The sequence below is a fragment of the Drosophila gunungcola genome, chromosome 3R, assembly GCF_025200985.1.
Source record: "Drosophila gunungcola strain Sukarami chromosome 3R, Dgunungcola_SK_2, whole genome shotgun sequence".
In the NCBI taxonomy this organism is placed as follows: Eukaryota; Metazoa; Arthropoda; class Insecta; order Diptera; family Drosophilidae; genus Drosophila; species Drosophila gunungcola.
This window is the reverse complement of record NC_069139.1, coordinates 21,907,743-21,928,941: the sequence shown is the minus strand read 5'-3', so window position 1 is coordinate 21,928,941 and position 21,199 is coordinate 21,907,743. Positions and strand designations below refer to the sequence as shown.

The following is a 21,199-nucleotide window of genomic DNA, read 5'->3' as shown; positions in this document are numbered from 1 at the left end:
TCCCACCAAAGTCAGCTAAGCATCCTGTCATATTGCCCGCAGGAAGTGATCTTTCGATCCGGAAACTATAAAATTGGTACACCAAGCCCGGAGAAATCTCTGTGTCGCGGAAAAGGCACGCAATCCCTCTCTCCCCACTAAAAAAAAAAACTAAAAACACTGAAACGAGCCACCTGCGACAGGATCGAGATCGAGGGAACTGAAACAAGGATCGATGCAGGGACATGCCAGGAACTACATACAACAGGGGGTTGTACGCTTGCACTCCTGTTCAAATAGGGAAATTAGGCATAGTTATAGTCAGGGGAAAAAACATAATTGGTGTTGGCTTTAAAATGAAATTTTAATTGTAGCCTCTCCCAAAACTGTTGGTAAACTGTGGGAACTTTTCGGTCTCCAAACTGAATCCAAATATAGAAATGTCTGTTTGAATGCTGGCGTCCGGAGCGGTGACATTTGTCAATGAAACCATTTCGGGCACTTCCCAATTTGAGTATCTCACCTTACCCCGAATCAGGGCAACACTTCGCCGGCTTCCAACTTGGGGCGTTCTCGAATTTCTCTGGTGCCTAATCCGTTTGTTTACCAAACAAATCAGCCGAAAAGGGGTGTCGAAAACTTGAGAAGGGGGTGAGTAAGAGGGGTCTCCAAGGATGGATCGAAATTTATGCCCGTCAACAGCGATTAAACAGCAAACGAGGCAATCAAGAAGATCCAGCCACATGCCAGAAGACTCACCCCAACCGCAGATGCTGCAACTCGTTAACATTTTAGTTCCCCAATTCTGCTGCATCAGAGGACTACAAAATCCAAAGCGATTATATCACTTACCCATTGATAATTTTGTAAAACAAATGTTGAAAAAGTTCCAAGAATGTAGGAAGACTCCAATTGTATTTTATATAAACAAAATAATAATCGCTAAAATTGTTAATTTCGGTAGCAAAATTTAAAAATTAAAAATATGTAAAAAAATATATATATATATGGTTAATAATTTCAAACAAACATATATGATTTAATATAATTGTATTTTCAACGTTTCAAATTGTGTGTTTAAGTTCAAATACGTTTATAAACTAGTTTGTAGGAAATACGTTTTTAAATAGGAAAAATAATATATACATATGTACAAGTAGGTAATTTCCTCCTTCAAAGTATTACAATAAATCTAATTTAATTTTTAAATGCAATATAGGTATTACAATTTGCTAAAATATGTGTTACACAATTTATATTTATTTTAACTCTGCATTTATTAAATAATATTGGTTTTAACCCTCTTCAACTCTTTTTGTGGGCACAACGACCTCAGTTTTGTCGCAAGCGAGCTCTCGCTGTGGGTTATCCTCCTCCGCTGACACAGCACAAAATGTAGACACATGTCCGCTAGACCGCAGAACGAGTGCCAAAAGTGCTGTCCACCACCCATGTCCGTTCTCCCCGGCATGTCCTTTTTCCTGACCTCTCGTCCTGTGTCCACATCCACAGTTCGGCAGCTGGAAGTGAAATCGAAACCGAAACCGCCACGCCTGCGCTTGGAACAGCAGGTAGAAGTCCTTGGGATCTTTCCGTTTGCGGGTTTGTGCACTTGACTTGGTTTGTTTGGAATACTGCGGTGGAGATTTTTATGGGTGTGGTGCAGTTGCAAGTGCAATTAAACGGCAAACAAAGCGAAACCGCAGCTTGTGCCCAGGTAGAGCAGAGATCAACTGTCAACTGGACGCGGCAATTGCTTGGAGCACTTCCTGGAAACTCAATACGCAATCCTAATTAAGCATAAAGAGACTAATTTCACCGCTGCCCCTGTGCCGCATTGTGTGGGAAAATCTAATTGGAAATCTGTGAACAAAGTCGCCTTTCTCGCGGTCTTCAAATTACGCTCATTGCAGCGAGGCCTGTGCGCAGGCGCTCTAAAAAAGACGGGAAAGTGGGGGATTACTGATGAAAATTCGGATTTTCCGCTTTGTTTTCGTGTAGTTGAATATCCTTGGGAAACTCAGCGAACTCAGGGATTTCCTCAATGTTTTCCCTGTCAGTGTGTAAGCGGTAAGTAAATAACATTTTGTACAATATTTACGTGATTTTGGAGCAGTCCGATTTCCTGGTGGATGTCCTCGGGCAAATACGGATGCAGGATGTGCTTACAGGTTGGGCAGGATATCCACAGGATATTCACTGGATAAACAGGTGTACAGAGCTATTTTCCCAGGGACAAACCGTGATCAATCCGAAATGTAAGAGTGTTTATTCCCCCCTTTGGAACGGTAAACATGTCAATAAATCATCCCAGCACTTTTACGTCATCCATCCACTCAGTGGAAATCAATAGCCGGAAAATAGTTTTCCAAGGCGAGCGTTAAACAAATCCAACACCGAAAACACCAGAAATCACAAATTAGCTACACGACAACTACAGTGTGAGAACAAAACCCAACAGAACATTTAAATACGGGGAAAAATTATTGACACATGAAGTCCTCGGTCTCCCCCGGTCGAAATCCACTGCAACCTTATAGTAACATCTGGGCAAGTATTAAAAAAACAATAACAGACCCTCAAGTGACATCCACTGCGCCAGGATCTTCAGCGGCAACTCGCCCGTGGAAGATTACAATTTATGGCTGAGTCTGATTCTACAAATATTTAACCAGCGGTTGGGGCACAACGTGCATATCTGAAACCCATTGGAATTTGTTACAGCGAGCAGGAAAAAATGGAAAAAGATTTCCGTGAGAAACGCTACAGGATGTGGGCTCATGTAAATGAGAGTGGGGCCAAGCTAGACTATTTTTTAATTGGACTGGGGGGAAATACTAACAGCAAGTTCGACCACAAAACTACAAAAAATCCTTTTCTACTGCCGATTTATTTACGACTTTTACGAGCCGTGATCTGAAATTCGAAGCTGGACTATCTTCTCGGCCTGCTCCAGTTCTAATTCTGTGTCTGCGATAAGCCTTAATCGCCGATAGAAATATGACTGAAAATTGAGCAGTTCGAATGTTATTAATGGGCCCAGGCCCAGATAAGCCCGTTGAGATTACAAGGGATCAGAAATGCCAGAGCTAGCTCAAATTTCACGTTCACATATTATGACTCAATAATACTTTCAATATTTATATCAATTGTTATTAAATATTATTGGTCAGCAGACCAACCAACCCTTAGCCTCAACCCTTTCGATGCCTGCTGGAAATTGGAAACCGTCAGGAGCAATCAAAGTCGGCGGCGAATGTGAGAATTATTGGGTTTCGCCAATTTAGTTTCGGTGAAAACGAGGGTGAATTTTGCCCAAGTGTTAGGTGTCGTTGTTCCGGTGAAGTTGAGCTTCTGTTTCTGCAGCCGATCGGCCCAAGTGGTCAGGCAGTGGCAGTCCAAAAAGTAATTAACCGGCCGAGCTGAAAGAAATCGTATATCACGGAACATAAGCGATTCCGGATGTGTCCTATGAAATTAGCATAGGCCGTGGAGGTGGAGGTGGTGGTGGGCTGGGCAAGGCGAAGCCACAGATGTTTTCACATCGGAACCATCTTTATCGGGCCCCAGACTTCCAGACTTCCAGACTTCCGCTCTGCCCACCTCCCGAGAACCTGGAGAATCAGAGTACTTGGTTCCCACACGATCTGCTCACCTGCGGATCTGGAAGCAGAACTATCTCGAGCACGACCCGACCCAGATGCAATGCATTCATCACTATTATCATGGCTAATATTTACCCCCAGATACGCTGCGTTTGCCCACGGCTCCGAGAGCCATTCTATTCATAAGTTTGAGTTTGAGTTTGGGTTTAGTTGCCTTGTTGACTTGTTACTGCATTACGCATACTCGCACTTCCTTCGGCCCTCGACTGAGTGAGTTCATTCATAAAATTAGATTCTGGGCTGGGCGTCTGCTGCAATCGGAATGGCATCCCACAGATCTGGCACTATCTCCGAGGTATTCGGAATGCCAACAAATGTTGCCGCTAAGTGTAAATAAGTTTCGGGCAAATTCGTTTGTTTGCCCGCCGTTATCTGCGCGCTCCGCGATGATAAAAGTTTTCTGAAATGCGGTAAGCAGCTGGCTAAATTCGAGAACCTTTCCCACAGGCCGCATACCCATGTACTCGATGTACCTATTCCGGCATGGACTACTGGAAATATTGGCCCGTTCTGGATTTTTGGGCTAAGTTCAAAGGTCATGCTCAAAAAGCGAGCAGAAATTGGTAGTAAAACTCGTTTTTCCGTGTCCCAAATCGAGTTGCTTTCCTGATTTATTTTTAAGCACCAAGCTGACCCATGAGAAGTTTTCGTCCATTTTGACCTTTGACACGGTCCGACCCGAAAGCACTCACCCCTAAGCAAATCCCGCCAAACGGGATAGTTCAAAACTACAGCCGAAGTAGAGCTGCGAATGAGATTAGTGCCCGCGGGCAGTTCCGTTTCCATCATTTGATTATGAATTAAAGACACAATCGTCCGGAGGCTGCGATCAGAGTTCAATTGCTCAATTAGCCGATCGGAACTCCTGTGCTGGAAGCTGTGAATGAATGGATGGGTTCGCTCATAACTGGCCCACTACAATGTGGAGACATCATGCGGAGTGGCCACCAAACCAAGTGGGACTTGGGGCTCTTAATCATGTTAATGGCATTAAGCAGCTTAATCGACGGCAAAGATCTAAGCCCGCGCGTCGATAATCAGCCACGGAGCGGAGACCACCCAGCCAGAGTTCGACTGCTACTCCTACTTCGAATCCGACCACAAGTCGTCTAATTAAAAACAAAAGTCCGCCGCCTTGTAAATGTCAAGCGATTGCCACAGATCACGAACTTCTGCCTGTGAAGGCACAGAGTTTTGCAGTTGCAAAATCAAAATGCATTAAGCAAAAAGCAAAAAGCAGCCACAATTAGCCGGCAGTTCGAAGTCGGCAAATGACAAACTAATGAGCTGGGCAACCAACAGCGCCGAGTGGAAACGGAGGAGAATCATAATAAAATAATTGTCGGAACTGGGGAACTGGACCCCTTGTATTGACATTTGTCCCCCTGACATTTTAATACGACTGCTTGCGAAAGCGGCGGAGTTTCAGTTTCGTCTCGTGTTTTTGTCAAACGAACTCATAAAAGTATGGGTAGTTGAAAGGGGTCTTGCACTTGGGGGTTGGGGTTGGGGTTGGGGCCAAGGGTTCGGCTCATGTAAATATTGGTGTAAAATTGTACCGAAATAGTTGGGTTTCCCAACTATAAATCTTTGGACCCCCCCCCTTTAACACCTTTTTGTGGCCGTTTCCCACACTCAGCCAGCATCTGCTCGGAATGAAGACAATGAGGGTCCAGTAAGAACGCCCACAAAATGACCATGAAATTGCTTACGGAAGGAAGGAAGTTCGGGTGCCACAAAAACAAGGCCTAAAACAATTGCCTAGACATTTAGCACGCGGCACGGGAGGCGGGAGTGGAGAAACTAGACTAAAATAGTTGTCCCCGAATGGGAAAGCAATGAATGAGCCCTGAATGGCCAAATGACCAAATGACCAAAGGGAAGTGCGCCGACATGAAGACATAAAAGGCTAAAATGTCCATAAATATGGTCAATTATTTTGGTAGCCGGACAAACACCGGACCCAGAATGGGTTCGCTGCGTAGGCGGTGGCTTGAGGTCCTTTCGTCAGCCCGTAAATCACGGCTGGCAAAGGACAGCGGGACAATGGCTCTCGGGTAGGTGTGTCACCTTGCCCAACAATGGCCAACACCTTCTGGCCAAGACAAAGACATCAGGCTGACTGACTCACCGACTCACCGACTGATCAGGGTTTTAAACTATTTCCTATTCGGTACCCACCCACGGCAGATGTGCTGTGTCCTCAGAAGTCGATGCTGATGCTGATGCTGATGCGGCTAATGCGGTAATTAGATAATACCTGAGCCCATCGGGGCACGCGGCACTTCCCCTTTTTTTTTGGCCGACTTTGATTGCCCTGAGGCTGACAAATACGGGTTAACAGATTGCAATCGGCCGGGTAATGCGATACTCGGGGCAAAAAAGAAACAAACAGAGAAACTCCGCAATTGTCGCGGCTCAACCTCAGTCTCAACTCGTTGCCACAGTTGCAACCCCTTGGCCGCAGATCCTGCCCAGGATCTGTATCAATTTCGGCGACTTCGGGGCATCCCTCAGCGAGCATCCTTTGAAATCAAAACCGCAAGCATTAGTAAGCCCATTTTTTGCGCTCTCTTGTTCGGCAGCCGCAATTGTAATTTTATAACCCAATTTGCGATGATTTTGCCCAGCCAGAGGCAATTAAAAACGGCTGCTGGGATTGCTCAACTCAATTGAAAGAGTGACGCGTTATTTGATACTCTGCACTAGATGTTTTGATTAGGCTTTGATTTAGCAAGAGCGGGAATGACTGGAAGCGCAATATATATTACAAATTTCCAACGTCTACGTCAGCGTTATTAGGTCTAACCCTTTTCCATAATCTTGCAACGAACTTTGAGCTGGTCAACCCTTTGGCAAGCCCCCCTGACCAGTGGTCAAATGTCAGTTTTCGGTGATCTCACTGCGGCAGGGGCAGCTGCTGATCTTTTCTCAAGATGCTGCGCTGCATCCCTGCCCCTGCCTCCAATCTTCAGTCAACCCCCGGGGTTAACATCTTGTTTCGCAACTTTGTCAAACACAATTAAAAAACACACACGAAATAATAATGGAATTTTGATTGAAGTGCCAGCGAAGTGTCAATCAAAACAATATGAGGACGTTTTCTAAGGATCAGAATTCGCAAAACGGTATTGTAATATTAATTAAGTAGAGTAAAGCAGGGGAAAAATACAAATCAGATGGTTCACTAAGCATTGGCTTGTCCTTTTTTTTTTTTTTTTTGAAATCCCCTGAGAATGCTCAAAATTTCATTAAAAAATCCCTCGATTTATCCCAAAAAGAAAATCGAGTTTTGATTTTGAGGAAAATTATACAAATCATGCACCCAAAGAAACCGAACAAAACTCCTCGAAACTCGTGATGTATGCAAATGCAGAAGCCGTTGCGGGGTCATCGGGGTCAGTCTTGTCCAGCCGAAGGGTTGCTCGCCTATTTGTCCAGGTGTGTCCCAAGGAAGATCGCTGGCCGATGTGATTTTTCATTAGAAATCCATAAAACTGAAATCGCAAATTGCGCTGACGGACAGCTTATTATGCGTGACAGCATTTACTTGCATGACAATCGTATCGCCATTGGCATATCTTCGGGGACTTGAGATAGTCGTTTCTTCCGCATTCGAGGCAGCTGTCTCTCCATCAGATACTTGGCCGGATTCAATTAGCTGCAGATTGAAGGAGTTTGAGAGGGAGGACTTTTATATATATGTTTATGGTGCCTATCAAATGGACTCTGTATAAAGGACCCTTCCTTTGGGCAGCCCTCAATTAGTTTGGCATTTTGGACGAACGTCTCATTTTATTAGAGTGTGATAAATTTTTACTTGCGACCCAGCAATCTGAAGTAAAGTAAATTCGTGGATTATTCACGTCTCAAGATTTTTTGGCGGGATTTCTGCATCGAAATATCAACAATGATCAACAATAAATCCAATTTCTTCTATTCACATATTTTGGTCTATCAAAACCTTTCAAAAGGTGCCAAAAATGTAGCATAATCTTAATGAAAATTTGGCGAAAATCTCCTTGGCCGGCAATCGAACAAAACAAATCCAAAACAGCCCATTGTGTGCGGCGGATTCCGTTCTGAGCTGTCAATAAATATTTATGAATATAATAAAGTCAACTCCTGGCAAAGAACAAAAAAAAACTGATGCCACGCGGCTTTTCTTTTTTCCTTCGCGAGGGAAAACAAATTTGTTTGCCTTCAATGCTGTTGAAGTGTTCAAAGGAATCAAGACGGCGGCTCATGCATATGCAAAAGGTAAGCAAAAATATTTGTAGAACCCAAGGAACTGGGTCAAAGGTTGCTGCACACGCACACACATGCCATCACACACGCACACACACACACACAGTCACACCCAACTTCCGATCCAGGAGATTTTCCCCGGGGTGTGATTTTCTATGCCAACGCATATGCAAAAACCGCGCTGCCTCCCCTCGCATTTTGTCCCCTTCTCAAATCAGCCTCCTCTCACCACGTTCCGCTTGACAATTATTTTTGGCACATTTTCAATGGATTTTTCGTTAATTTCCGTTTGATTTTTGAATTGCATGCTCTGCTTTTTTCACCCATTTTTTCCGTGTCCGGGTAAATGGAAAAGCGAAGTGCGAAAATTTCATAGTTACAGTTACTGTTCCGTGGCCAGTATCATTAATTATCATTTTCAATTTGATGTGTCGCCGGGACTAATTCAATTTTTATGTTCTGCTTGTGATTTGGCGAAAAAGTCGGTTTTATTTTTTCAACCATATTGTCATGGGGATTTTTAAAGCAAGTTTTTAACCCATGGGATAACCACATTAAAATATGAAAAACTCTTGTAAATTTTCTTTGGTATTTGATTATATTTCAGATGAATAAAGGTTACCCAAATTTTCCTGAGAACAGCTTACAATCTTAAAGTTTCCCATGGAAATCTCCGATTTGCTCCAGTTCTAACGGTCAAATGTCCATCAGATGGCAGAAGTTCAGTTGTTTTACTGGACCAAAACAGCTTGTCACCTCTGAACCCCGCCCCATGTCAGCAGCAATTAATAAAGAAAGTTCAGCGATTTACCCTCAAAAAAGGGATAGAAGTGAACACACTTCTTGATTTTCCTCCTCCTTTGAGCAAAGTCAGCGCTAAACAGTCGAGCATCTTTGATCTTCCAAAGATCGCCCTATGAACCCCTCCTCAGCATCATCCCTTTAGCCACTTTTTACCCTCTCCTTTCCCTTTTTTTGCTTGCCTTTGACGAACTCTTTAAAGGAAATTAATTTTTTTCGGGTATTTTGCACCCAAAAATTGTCGAAGAAAAAAGGGGAACTAAGCATCTTTTGATGAGGCAGCATCTTGGTTGTACGGGTTCAAGGATCTCGAATCTCGGGGTTTAAAGGGTAAGAGGGGTGAGAGGTGCGGTCGTCACTTTATTGGCAAAACAGCCATTTATTAATTGCGCCTATTTGGGCCTCGAGGGCAGGCTAAAAATAACAAGCTTTGAATTTCCTAATCGAAATCTGTTTTTTGCCTCGAATTATCTCATCCTCGATTCGGTCACTCTCCATATTTGTTCTCAACAACTACTTTATAGTCATTTTTAATGGGCATCGCTGATAAGAATTCCCGGAAAAATAATACATTTTAAAGCAGCCAAACCGAATCGAGCAGCACTAACGAAATGAACAATCCAAACAGTGATAAGCGGCCAACAGAAATCGGCCAGATAAGCCGCACTATATTCGAGAGGAGCGTTTGAAAGTGGAATAATCGGCCGTATCCGTTGGATGCCATCGATTTGGATGCTTTTGGGATGCCGCGTGCGCTCCACTTTACTGCTGCCTTTGTGGTCGCCAACTGGGAAAATCTCTTGTTTTGCCGCTTTTCTTTACAAACTTACAAATTCCAATTCCAATTTTCACCCCCCCCACCCCCAGAGCGTTAGCTGCCATCTCGCTCAAACGCTGGCAAATTGGAGAGGGGGGGAGTGCGGGGAGCACGGTATTTGATTAACAAATAAAAAAGAGCCCTGCTCCGCTCTCAGACCCACAAACATACACACAAATATCCACACAGTCGCTCAAAGGGGGCGTGGCCATGCGTTGAGTGAGTTTGCCTTGAGTGGAATCGAGTTTCGTTAAGAACGCTTCTTATTGCGCCCCGTCAGTGGGTAGTTTTCCAGTTGGCTTATCTAACAGAGAGGCGCTGTCTGTTAGTTAACAGACTTCTGTTTTTTTATAGGACTGAGGAGTTGAATTTATAGAAACTGATCAAAGAGGGAAATTCAAAGAATTATTTAAGTTATAAAATGTGGCCAAAAAAAGAGTTTTTAAGATCTTAGCAACGGTATTTCCTTGAACATAACATAAATATAACATCTGTGATCTTAAAAAAAAATAATATTTTAGTATTTAGTTTATGTTTATTATAACATCTTAAGGCAAAGTCTGTACCGTACTCTGAGCTATATCATTAAGCTTATAGAAAGAAGAAAACTTATTTATAAAAGAAACAAACACAAAAAAACATCAATAAAAAATGTTTGAGAAGTGGGGTCGAATTCGATGTAAAAAAAATTGCAACATATAAATAAAGACCTTAAACAGTTTATAGGTAACTATTTCTTAAAAAAAAAGGGTTTATCTATAAGGTTTTAGTAATGGTATTTAATTGTTTTATGTTTAATTGAAACATCTCCTGAGTTTTATTGCGATCATAATTCTTCAACGCCTTAAGCCAATTGCATTCCAGCCTTTTTGGCCAATTTCTGCAGCCTTGTTTCTTCATCAATCAATAAGAACTGGTATCGATCAGCATTCCCGTTAAAACTAATATAGAAATCGGCGGGCAGTGGAAAATTTGAAATTGCGAAATTCCTCGACGAAAATTTCTATCAATTAACAACCTTCTGAAGACAGTCCGCTGGCAGTCGAACCCGAGCTTCATCCACTCCCAAGAAACCTCGCAGCTTGTGCCTGAAATAATTAATGATGTGGCGCACTGCGACTCAACTTTGCGCCGTTGCTGTGCAAATATTAGCAAATTATTTTAGTTTTAGAAAATCTCGCCCTGCCTGGTTCTCCGTCCCCCGGCTGTTTGCATTGCGCCAGCCGTTTTCGTTTGCCAGCAAATGTCAATGTGCCCAAAGACAAGGACTCCGTCTTCGTCTTCGACTTCGTCAGCGTCTTCGAGTTTCCCGACTCTCGTGTCTCTTTTTGAAGGACGAAAAGTCGCATCCCCTGCCCTCTCCGTGGGGCCACTAATGATGTTCTGGTCCTGTGTGGGTTACATTCACTCATCTTACCCTTCGCTCGGAGGACTCTGACAATATTTGCACTTTTCCATTTGGCTAAACGCTGTACTGAGCTGTCCGGAGCTGTCCCAGTTGAACCTTAATTGTTCCTTTGTCAACTACTTGGAGTAATTAAAAACACCTTTCAACTGTCGAACGGCAGAGACTCGAAGTGAAAGATGTCCTGCCAGCAATCTATTTGATTAGCAAATTTGTCGAATTTGTGGCGAAAATCCATTTATCAATCTGCTAATGATTTTCTTGGCTGGCCCATCTCGAGCTGAGAGAAATCTACAGCTGTACTTGGGTTGGAGACTGACTTTCCAAGATTTCCATAATTTACATACGTGTCTAATTTCGGCAAACAAAAAAATTAATTAAAACCGCAGAAGGAGCAGCCGCAGCCACAACAGCAGCAATTAATTTTCAATTTGAGTCGCATAAACATTTTAATTGTTTGTCTGCAATTTAGCTGCCACAACACGAGTGAACAAGCAAACATATGTTAGATCTGGGGAGGGGTTTTGGCCATAACCATGGACTTACCATATGTACTCTGATTCAGATTAACGCTTCGGGCACGCTCCAGGCTCCAAGACTTTGTGGTTGGCTCCATGAATTTCAATTCGTCCTGCCCCTGCCCCCGCCCCTGCCCCTGCCCCTTCCCCATATCCCCATTGCTCGCTGGGCTCATTTATGCCACAAAGCGTAAGCAAACTTTCAAGGCGGCAATAAAATCGCAAGACGCCATGTTTAACTGCCGCACAGCTTCCGTAACCACTAAATTCACATGGCGCACATCCTGCTCACACATTTAGCATGCCATTTGCATATATGCCGTATGCCTGAAGGATGGAGCGCGGCTTCCTTGTCATATTTCCATTAGCATTCGCCCCTTAACTCATCATGTGGGTGCGTGTGGCTGCGGATAAGTGTATCATCTTGCCGTGGCGCATTTATTACCCATATTCGAGCATCCGGCTTTTATCCTTTCGTCCCGACGCGCTCAGTAATTGCTGCCTTTGGCGCTTCCTCCATTGTCATGGATGGGCTGCATCGCCGCACACTTCCCAAACTTTATTATTGCCATTGTTCGGCGCACTCGCTGGCTGGCGGGGCGTATGGGTAATAGCTGGCTAAGTGACAAATTTGCGATATTGGGATCCCAGTTCGAGATTTATATCCCCTCATCCTGGCCAAATAAGTTATAATTTACCATCTTTCACAGTATACGTTATGCGGAGTAGTTGCAGTTGAAGTTTAGTTGCATGTGATAATAATTACGTTTAATAGAAACCTTTATTTATTAAAGAGAAGTTCTGCTATTGTTGAGTTTAAAAAAGAAATAAGTTAAATTAAAAATTGTACACAATTTGAAAATTTGTATTTATTTTCAATATTTGTACTATGGATTTTAAAAAGAATTGTAAAAAAAGGAAAAAAATGTATAATGATGATACAATGTCAATAAAAGTTAAAAACCTCAAAAAATCAAAGAAATAAACAATGTATTTTGGCTCAAAAATATATAAAATTTTTTGACACAGTTTTTCCTTTTTTCGTAGGCAACAAAACCAAATTAAAAGCATATACCTATTTATTTTCTTAATCATATCCCAGATTTTTAAAGACTTACAAATCTATGGATAACCACAAGACTCATCGCTGAGAAGAATTTAACTTCGAAGCCGAGCGAAATAAACGGAGCCAATGGAGTAGCTTCTGATTGTTGAACTCTTGAACTGTATCGGGACTTAATAGAAACGCAATCAAATAATTGCGCAAAGTGTGCCACAATCAAATATAGAAACAAATTAACCAAACGCCAACACCACCACCAAACACAGCATTCGAACTGCAAATCGATAAAGGCTTTGCCTAAGCGGGGAAACCGCAGAGAAAATATTATAGAATTATCCAGTTGGTGGATGGATCGGCGGACGGAAAAGCGATAAGTTTACAATTGCTTATGACTTCAATTAATCTGTGAAAGCGCCTACGCAGCCAGGCCTCCGAGGAAATCGCAGGCGAGGAGGGTTCGCTGTTTAGATGTCGGGAATCCGCCAGCACGAAAATGCGAAAAAATACGAAAAACAAAAAAAAAAACAAAAAAAAAACCAATCGAACTGGGCAAGATCTGGCTGCGGTCTAAGTCTGGTTCTGGTTATGGTTCTGGGGGTCCCAGGTTCGGGTTTTTTTTTTTGGGATTTGGAGTTTGGAGTTTGGAGTTCGGATCCCAGACCGCAAGACACAGCACAAACAGGCAAACGCAGCCGCCGCAAGACAATTGACCTGAAATTTCATTGAAGATGTGCCCGGGGTCTGGCCTCAGAAATGTATGGCTATAGCCGGCTTAGAAACGGTAAATTGCTTAGTCATCTCCCATCGGTGATTGTGATCACGATCATTATAATTATTTGGCTGTGCCATTATTATCAAAATGGAATCGCATGCATGTCCATGCGGGGGGGGGGGGGGGGTAAGTTGGAGCTTGAACCCGCACGCAAGCTCAGCCCTATTTCACACACCCACCAGATCCCGAGGGATGGCCCAAGTTGTCCATGGGAGCGGGCTTGTCTTAAAACTCAAGCAATAGCCCGCCATTAGTTAGGCAGTCCGATTTGCTCTGTTATAATTTTGCAGGTGTTTGAATCCTTTTGCCGCTTCATTTTCAATTTACGCAAATGGACCTCGATTCGCGGCGCTCTGGGGGGAAAACGGAAAATGATCTCTGAAAGTGCACACATGAGGTCCGCCAGGTGCTCAAATTGCCGCAGGTCCAATCCGAAATTCAGCATCGGCAGGAAGGGGTTAGGCGAGCAAAGTTCATGGCCAGCGGACGTGTGTGCTCACCCGATGCATCTTCATCTCGATTGCACTTGCACTTGCACTGGCACTGGCACTGGCAGTTGCAGTTGCAGTTGGAGCTGTAGTCGTATGTGCTCACACAATATGTGCAGCTGTGCAGTAGCCACATCTCCGTGGAGATTCACTGGAGCCGCTGCATTATTTTGGCCAGCCACTGGCGATGTACGGATGTCATTTGGGCCACCTTTGAACTCCTCACGCGCCTCCTGAAAATGATGAAAGCGCCGCATCTAATAGGAAAAATGGTAAGACACTTTCTGCTTTTCGTTTGTTTGCTTAGGCAAAATTGAAAAGTTGATTAAGTTTGACTGTACAGGTTGAAAGTGCATTGAAAGTTGAATTTTCATCGTAAGCTATGACCTCTTAGAAAATTTTCTTATTAATATAAACAAACACTGAAGCTATGGAATACTTAAAAGTTAACTAGTCTTGTCAATGCTTAAATATACCTTTTTTATGCCCTATGACATCAAAAGTATTTACCTTTACATATAGTTTGTATTGAAAACTATGACCTAGGAAACTACAAAATTCTAGCATTAAACAGTTGATTAATACTGTCAATGTAATAAAATATTAATTTATAAATGTTACATATCTTTCCTAGAACATCAAAAGCGTATACTTTAAATTACTGTTTGATAAGCATTTAAGTCTGTTAAATATTTATGTTACCGTAATCATTCGGTTTAATGCTTAAGCTTTAAAAAAACACACTTCCTAAGTTTAAAAATAAGCTAATATAATGTTTGTTTTACAGTTTGTTGTTCTAAATTTATTACCAAAATCATACACCATATTAAGTGGTAATAATAAATGTATACATAAAATAGGGACCATAATCCAAAAGTCCAACACAATTGCCAAAAATATCACCCAGAGTCCAGCGCACACACTCTCCAACTCAATTATGCAAATCATTTAAAGAGTCATAAAACCGTGGCGAAAAACGCAAACGAAAATGAAAACATGTCATTTCGAGAGGGTAAAGTGGAGCTAAAACATAAAATTAAAGATTTGTGCCCGGCGAGCGGCTTCCATTCGGGCAATATGTAAAATGCTGGTGCCGAGAACCTGTGACCAGGGGCCAGAGCACAGAAGCGGCCATAAAGAAGCTTTTACGGCCACTGGACTGGAGGCGAAACCGAAGCCCAAGTCGAGATGATAAATTGTCTACCACGGCCAGTTGGCTTGTTGGACGTTTGTCGATTATTTGCCTGGATTTTCCCTCCTTTTCATTTTCCTTTTCCATTGCCATTGCCATTGCCTTTGCATTTACTTTATTTTGCCAGTGCAGGTCGACAACTTTTCACTGCCGACGACACTAACGGCTACCATAGATCAGCTCCAACCTGGCCGAGGACTACGGCTGCGATGTCCTCCTCTGGGTTCCTAGCTGGGCATTCGATTAGACAATTTGTTGTATGAACAGTTTGAACAGCTTGAACAGTTTTGTGCCTGCAAGCGCCAGGTTCGAGGCTTTGAGGAATTTATCACCGCTCTCCCCCCCCGCGATTTTCCCCTGCGTGTTAATTGAAAATTGTACGGTAATGTTGCTTATCGCGCGCCTATCAGACGTCTTCCCCAGACTCTCGATCCCCTCCCCTCCCTGAATATCTGAGAGGCTTGCGTGCGCCGAGTCCATGTTCGTGGGCAGCCTGCCACACCTTGGGACACCTTGGAACCGCTTGGAACCGCTTGGTACTCCGCTTGGAACTCCGCTTGGCACAGCACCACGCATCGATTGGCTGTGTGTGGCTTGCGGTGAAGTGAAAATTTCTAACACTTTTTGACAACATTTCGGGGAACGCACTTAAAAATAATTTATCGCCGCTGACATTTTTCGAGACTTTAATTGCCGCTCCGATAGGGGTTACCTGTTGCGGCCCAGCAGCTTCTTGTCAATAGATTTTGGGCTTAGCCGGGTAAGCTTCGCCTTAGACTCGTAAGCGGTTGACGCGACTCGAGCTTAATGGCTTTCTCGCCCAATGTGGATGATGGATTGCACTGCGATTGAGGGGATCACCGGGCTGAAGCTGAAGCTGTAGCTGTTGCTATAGCTGGAGCCCCGAAATAGATTGTATACCTTTAAAATCCGGAAGTAAGCCAACCGCAAACTACTCGCTTTTGACCTAATCAGAATCTTTTTTTTAATGCCTACCAAGAGGACAAAGTCGAACTGCGCGACTCGGTTTGGGCAGTTCAAGGTGAGCTTACATTTTAGTAACTAAGCACATCTTAATATGTATTTAATTGGCTGGGATCACACAAAAGACACACTTTTTTATATAAAACTCTGGTGAAGCCGAGGAGCAAACTCAGTGTATGAAACAACTCTAGGGAGTTCGTTACTTCAAGTTCAATAAGGATATTTCACCATGCTGACATTCGGATTGCTCCTGACCGTTGGGGTGTTCCTTTGGATATACTTTCTATGGAGTCGACGAAGGCTGTATATGCTGCATGCCAAGGTGCCCGGACCCTTGGGACTTCCAATTTTGGGCATTGCAGCGGAGTACCTCATCCTCAACAAACGTAAGCTGGTGTTTTGAGGGGGCAACCAATTGGGGAATAATTGAAATCACTTTGACCACAGGTAAAATGACCACCAGAACCAAGTACTTGGATATGTATGGGTCAACAGTTCTGCTCTGGATTGGCCCAGACCCATTTGTTGTGACACGAGATCCAAAGATTGCCGAGGAGGTCCTCTTGTCGTCGGAATGCATCAACAGGAGTTCGCATGCGGCTGATGCAATTGCTCGTAGTGCTGGAGATGGATTGTTCACTTTAAAGGGTACTTAAATATGTTCACTATCCCTAGCTGTGTTTAATCTATTGAATTTTAATTAGGACCCAAGTGGATTGAGCGGCGCAAGCAGATGAATCCCACATTCAAGCACAATATCTTGCTCAGCTTTCTTCCCATTTTCAATGCGGAGACAAAAACTTTGGTCAGATTACTGGACTCCTATGTTGGTCATGGTGAAAAAGAGATTCTCAGTGATATTGTCAGATGGTCGTTTAGAATAGCCACTCGTAAGTTGCAAACTTAAACCCATATTATGATTTATTTTCAACTAATATTGGCCAACAGAAACCACGGTGGGCACTGACATAAAGCATGAAGAAAACTTTAAGAACGATACAATTTTGAGAAGTTATCAGTCGTAAGTGAATCACCATCCCTAAAAGCTAAATTCTTACATTAAGTAAAATCAAATATTTTAGGCTTTTACAACTGATGACAATGAATGTTTTGATGCCCTTCACTCAGAACAAAATAATTTCCACGCTGTGCGGATATGAAGATCAGAGAATGAGGGCCGCCTCTAATATTCAGAAAATGATAACCAAAGTGAGTTTTGACTGTCTGGATAATGTTACTATTCTAATATCTTACCCATGCAGATCCTGGACAAAAAACTCAACTCAAAGCCGGAGAGTAGTTCGCAGCCGGAAATTAACTCTGTTATTAACCGAGCCATAGAACTTTTCCGGAATGGCCAAATACCATATGAGCACGTGCAAGGTGAATGTAGCAGTATAGTCGTGGCCGCCTTCGAAACAACCGGTCTCACGGTCTGTCATACACTCACTCTGCTGGCCATGTACCCCCAGTACCAGGATACGGTCTTCGAGGAGCTCAAGGAACTCTTTCCAACGGCCGGCGACTTCGAAGTGACCTATGAGGACCTGCAGAAAATGGTCTACTTGGAGCGCGTGTTGAATGAGACTTTGCGGCTAATACCATCCGTGCCATTTGCACCGAGGGAAACGTTGCAGGACTTCCGCCTTTCGAGCGGAGTCCTCATCCCCAAAGGAGTCACCATTGGCATCGACATATTCAACACTCACCGCAACCCTGAGGTCTGGGGTCCAGACGCAGCGAAGTTCAATCCCGATAACTTCCTGCCGGACAACGTACGCGACAGGCATCCCTACGCCTTCCTTCCGTTTTCAAAGGGAAAACGAAATTGCATAGGTTAGTTTTGTTTTTCTTTTGGATGACAAATATAATTTATCTCTGGTTATTGCTCCAATTAGGCTGGAAATATGGACTAATGTCCTCTAAGCTCGCCCTAGCCAAAATACTGAGGAACTTCAAGATACGCACATCTTTTCGCTATGAGGACCTCGTTTTCGTTGACAACATTGGCATGAAGCTGGCCCAGTCACCAGGATTAGAATTTCAACGGCGGACTTAGGACTCATTTTGTTATTTTTTACTTTAAGCCAAATGATGCTGACCTAAAAATAATGAAACATGAGGTCAAAACACCTATATATATATATATATATATATATATCAGATGTTTAATATATTAATTCTAGAATTTCTTTTGTTGGGGATATTTTCCTGTTTAAAGGTATCAAGAATTATATTTTATTAGCAATGATTTATAAATTAATAATTCTTAAATCAATAATTTATTTAGTGTTTGGAAGTTTTTTTTTTTAAACTAAATTTATACAAAATTAAAAGACACAAATTTGATTTAGTTTATTAGCCAAATAACCAAGTAATAAACGTGTGATACCAATAAATATATTCCTTAAATTAAATTATAAGTGATCACCCTGAACACACCAAACCAATTCTAAAACTGCTTACTCTGTTGTTGTATTAATATAAAAATAGGAATTACTCAATGAGTAAGTAAAATTAGTACACTAAAGAAGTAAATAAAAAACACATTTTAATGATGATGGCTCCGTCAAGTTTTAAGTTAAGATTCCCCTAAATAACTTGTTTAAAACTTCAAATACTTCCTACACTAAAATAACTAAAAAGAAGATTTAAACCATTTTGCCGCCTTACGCTCTATAGAAGCAAACAATAATTCGAACTGTATTAAAAATCATTTTTTCATTAAAATTAAGTAAGGCTTAGAGTTTCTGATGTATGTGCTAAATTAGTTAAATTAAACGTTAACAAACTCATTTGGCAAGTCGAGGGTCACACTGTAATCAAAGCAATTAAAATTAAATATCCAAAAATAAGTACCCACTTTAATTAGAGGATCGCAACCCAACATAAATTTTGACCCGAACACTCCAAATGACAATCCCCAGCTGAGATATATATTCTGCCAACCGTACCGTACTAGCACAATATTTGGGTAAAATGCTAGCAATACACTTCTTGATCGCTGCGGGGATATTTTTGTGGATCCGATTTCTGTGGAATCGTCGCTGGCTTTATAAACTGATGTTCCAGTTGCCAGGACCAATGGGACTTCCCCTGCTCGGCATAGCCATCGAGTACACTATTAACAAGCGTAAGTCAAAAATCCCTAACTTGTTTAATTGTGTTTAAGCTGAATTTGATTTAATTGGCACTCCTTCATTGCAGGGAAAATGAGCTTACGAGCCCAGTACATGGACAAATATGGCTCAACCATTTTTTCCTGGCTGGGACCGGTGCCCATTTTGGTTACAAGGGATCCAACGATCTTAAAGGACATATTAACGTCTTCAGACTGCCTAAATAAGTCATTGCACATGGTGAATGGTATGGGTACTTGTATTGGATTCGGATTGGTGACGCTGCGAGGTATTGACAACAACAAAATTAAACAAATTGTAGGTAATTTAAAGTTATTTCAAAATTGAGTAGAGCCCAAATGGGATATTCGCCGCAAGCAGCTCAATCCCACATTCAAACATGGTGTCCTGCTCAGCTTTATGCCCGTTTTCAATGATGAATCGAAAACATTAGTTACCTTGCTGGATACTTTTGTGGGTCAAGGGGAAAAGGACGTGCTTCCAGATATACACCGATGGTCTTTTAGAACGGCTATGAGTAGGTATGATTATTCTATCACTTCAGCATATTTAATTATTTAATATTCTCAGAAACTACAATGGGATTTGATATACAAGAAGATCAGACCTTCAAAGATGATAAACTAATGGAAAGCTATCAAACGTAAGAAAAATCAAAGCTTAAAGTTTAAACTTATCTCATTAAAGATTTAATTTTACAGAATCATAGGTTTGATAACGGTCAACGTTATCTTTCCCTTGGTCCAGAACAAGTTTATTTCCAAACTCTGTGGTTATGAGAAAAAGAGATTGACGAACGCCTTGGTGATTAATAAACCTGTTGAAAATGTATGTATACAGGATGATAAAACATGATCAACGGTTATTTAAAAATATTTTTTTTTTAGATAATTGATAAAAAACTAAAATGTAACGAGGAAAATAGTACATCTTCCATTTCTAACACTTTGATCAACCGAGCAATCGATCTGTTTCGAAGTGGCGATTTAAGCTATGAGGAAGTGAAAAGTGAATGCAGTAATATGGTCTTAGCTGCTTTCGAGACTACAGGTCTAACAGTTTGGCACACTATGATTTTGCTAGCCATGTTCCCCAGCTACCAGGATATGGCATTTGAAGAGCTTAAAAAAGCCTTTCCAACAAACGGCGACTTCGAAGTGACTGAGGAAGACCTACAAAATTTGGAGTACTTGGACCGCGTATTGAACGAGACCTTGCGATTGATACCGCCTATTCCCATTGCTCCGAGGGAAACTATAAGAGATGTTCGCCTTTCAAATGGAGTTGTCATTCCGAAAGATGTCGTTATAGGCATTGACATATTCAGTACTCACCGTAACCCGGATTTCTGGGGCTCCGAGCCAGAGAAGTTCAATCCAGATAACTTTCTGCCGGAAAACATCCTCGAGAGGCATCCCTACGCCTTCATTCCGTTCTCAAGGGGAAAGCGAAATTGCATAGGTTAACTAGATATTTTACATAATTTTAAAACAAAAATTGTAATGACTTTGTTTTTACAGGCTGGAAATATGCATTGATGTCAGTCAAGCTCGCATTAGTAAAGATACTAAGGAACTACAAAATAGGCACCTCTTTTCGATATGAAGATCTCGATTTTGTTGACAACACGGCCATGAAGCTGGCTCAGTCTCCAAGGCTACATTTTCAAAGGCGGAATTAGTATGTTATATAAAATTTAAGTATATTATAGTCAATGAAATATTTTATATTAATACTCGATAAAACACATTTATTGGGTTGAGATTAATATTAGAAAGAAACAAGAATTTTTGTAATATTCGACAAAGATGCCTATTGGGTAACCATATATTTACTAGTTTTCCATTAAAAGTAAATACTTTAACGGGGCTTTTTTAAATATTACATAATTTTTTATATTGTTTAATTTAAAAACTACAATTCACTGAGTATAATCCAGACACCAAAAGGGCAATGACAACTCTCATTTACAGACGAATGTATGGTAATACTATAACTATCTCTTCAAATGCTTTTTGGATAATCTAAAATGAAAATAAAATGTAAGTGAGATAATGCTTAGGAAAATGGTGCCCTAAAACATAAAACTTTAAAGCTAGCTATGAGCACCCTTTTAAAAAATAAAAA

At 41.8% G+C, this 21,199-nt stretch overlaps 1 protein-coding gene across 1 annotated transcript; it reads left to right on the top strand.

Moving 5' to 3' along the window:
* Window positions 1-1,204: 1,204 nt before the first annotated feature.
* On the top strand, window positions 1,205-20,766 carry LOC128252380 (probable cytochrome P450 313a3). The gene is made up of 15 exons (XM_052980045.1): window positions 1,205-4,054; window positions 15,949-16,318; window positions 16,380-16,580; window positions 16,637-16,822; window positions 16,881-16,953; window positions 17,015-17,141; window positions 17,195-17,768; window positions 17,831-17,983; window positions 18,919-19,065; window positions 19,140-19,340; window positions 19,404-19,589; window positions 19,643-19,715; window positions 19,774-19,900; window positions 19,960-20,533; window positions 20,593-20,766. Exons 2-15 carry the CDS (start codon window positions 16,162-16,164, stop codon window positions 20,751-20,753), a joined length of 2,940 nt encoding a protein of 979 aa, XP_052836005.1. The 5' UTR covers window positions 1,205-4,054; window positions 15,949-16,161; the 3' UTR covers window positions 20,754-20,766.
* Window positions 20,767-21,199: the final 433 nt, after the last annotated feature.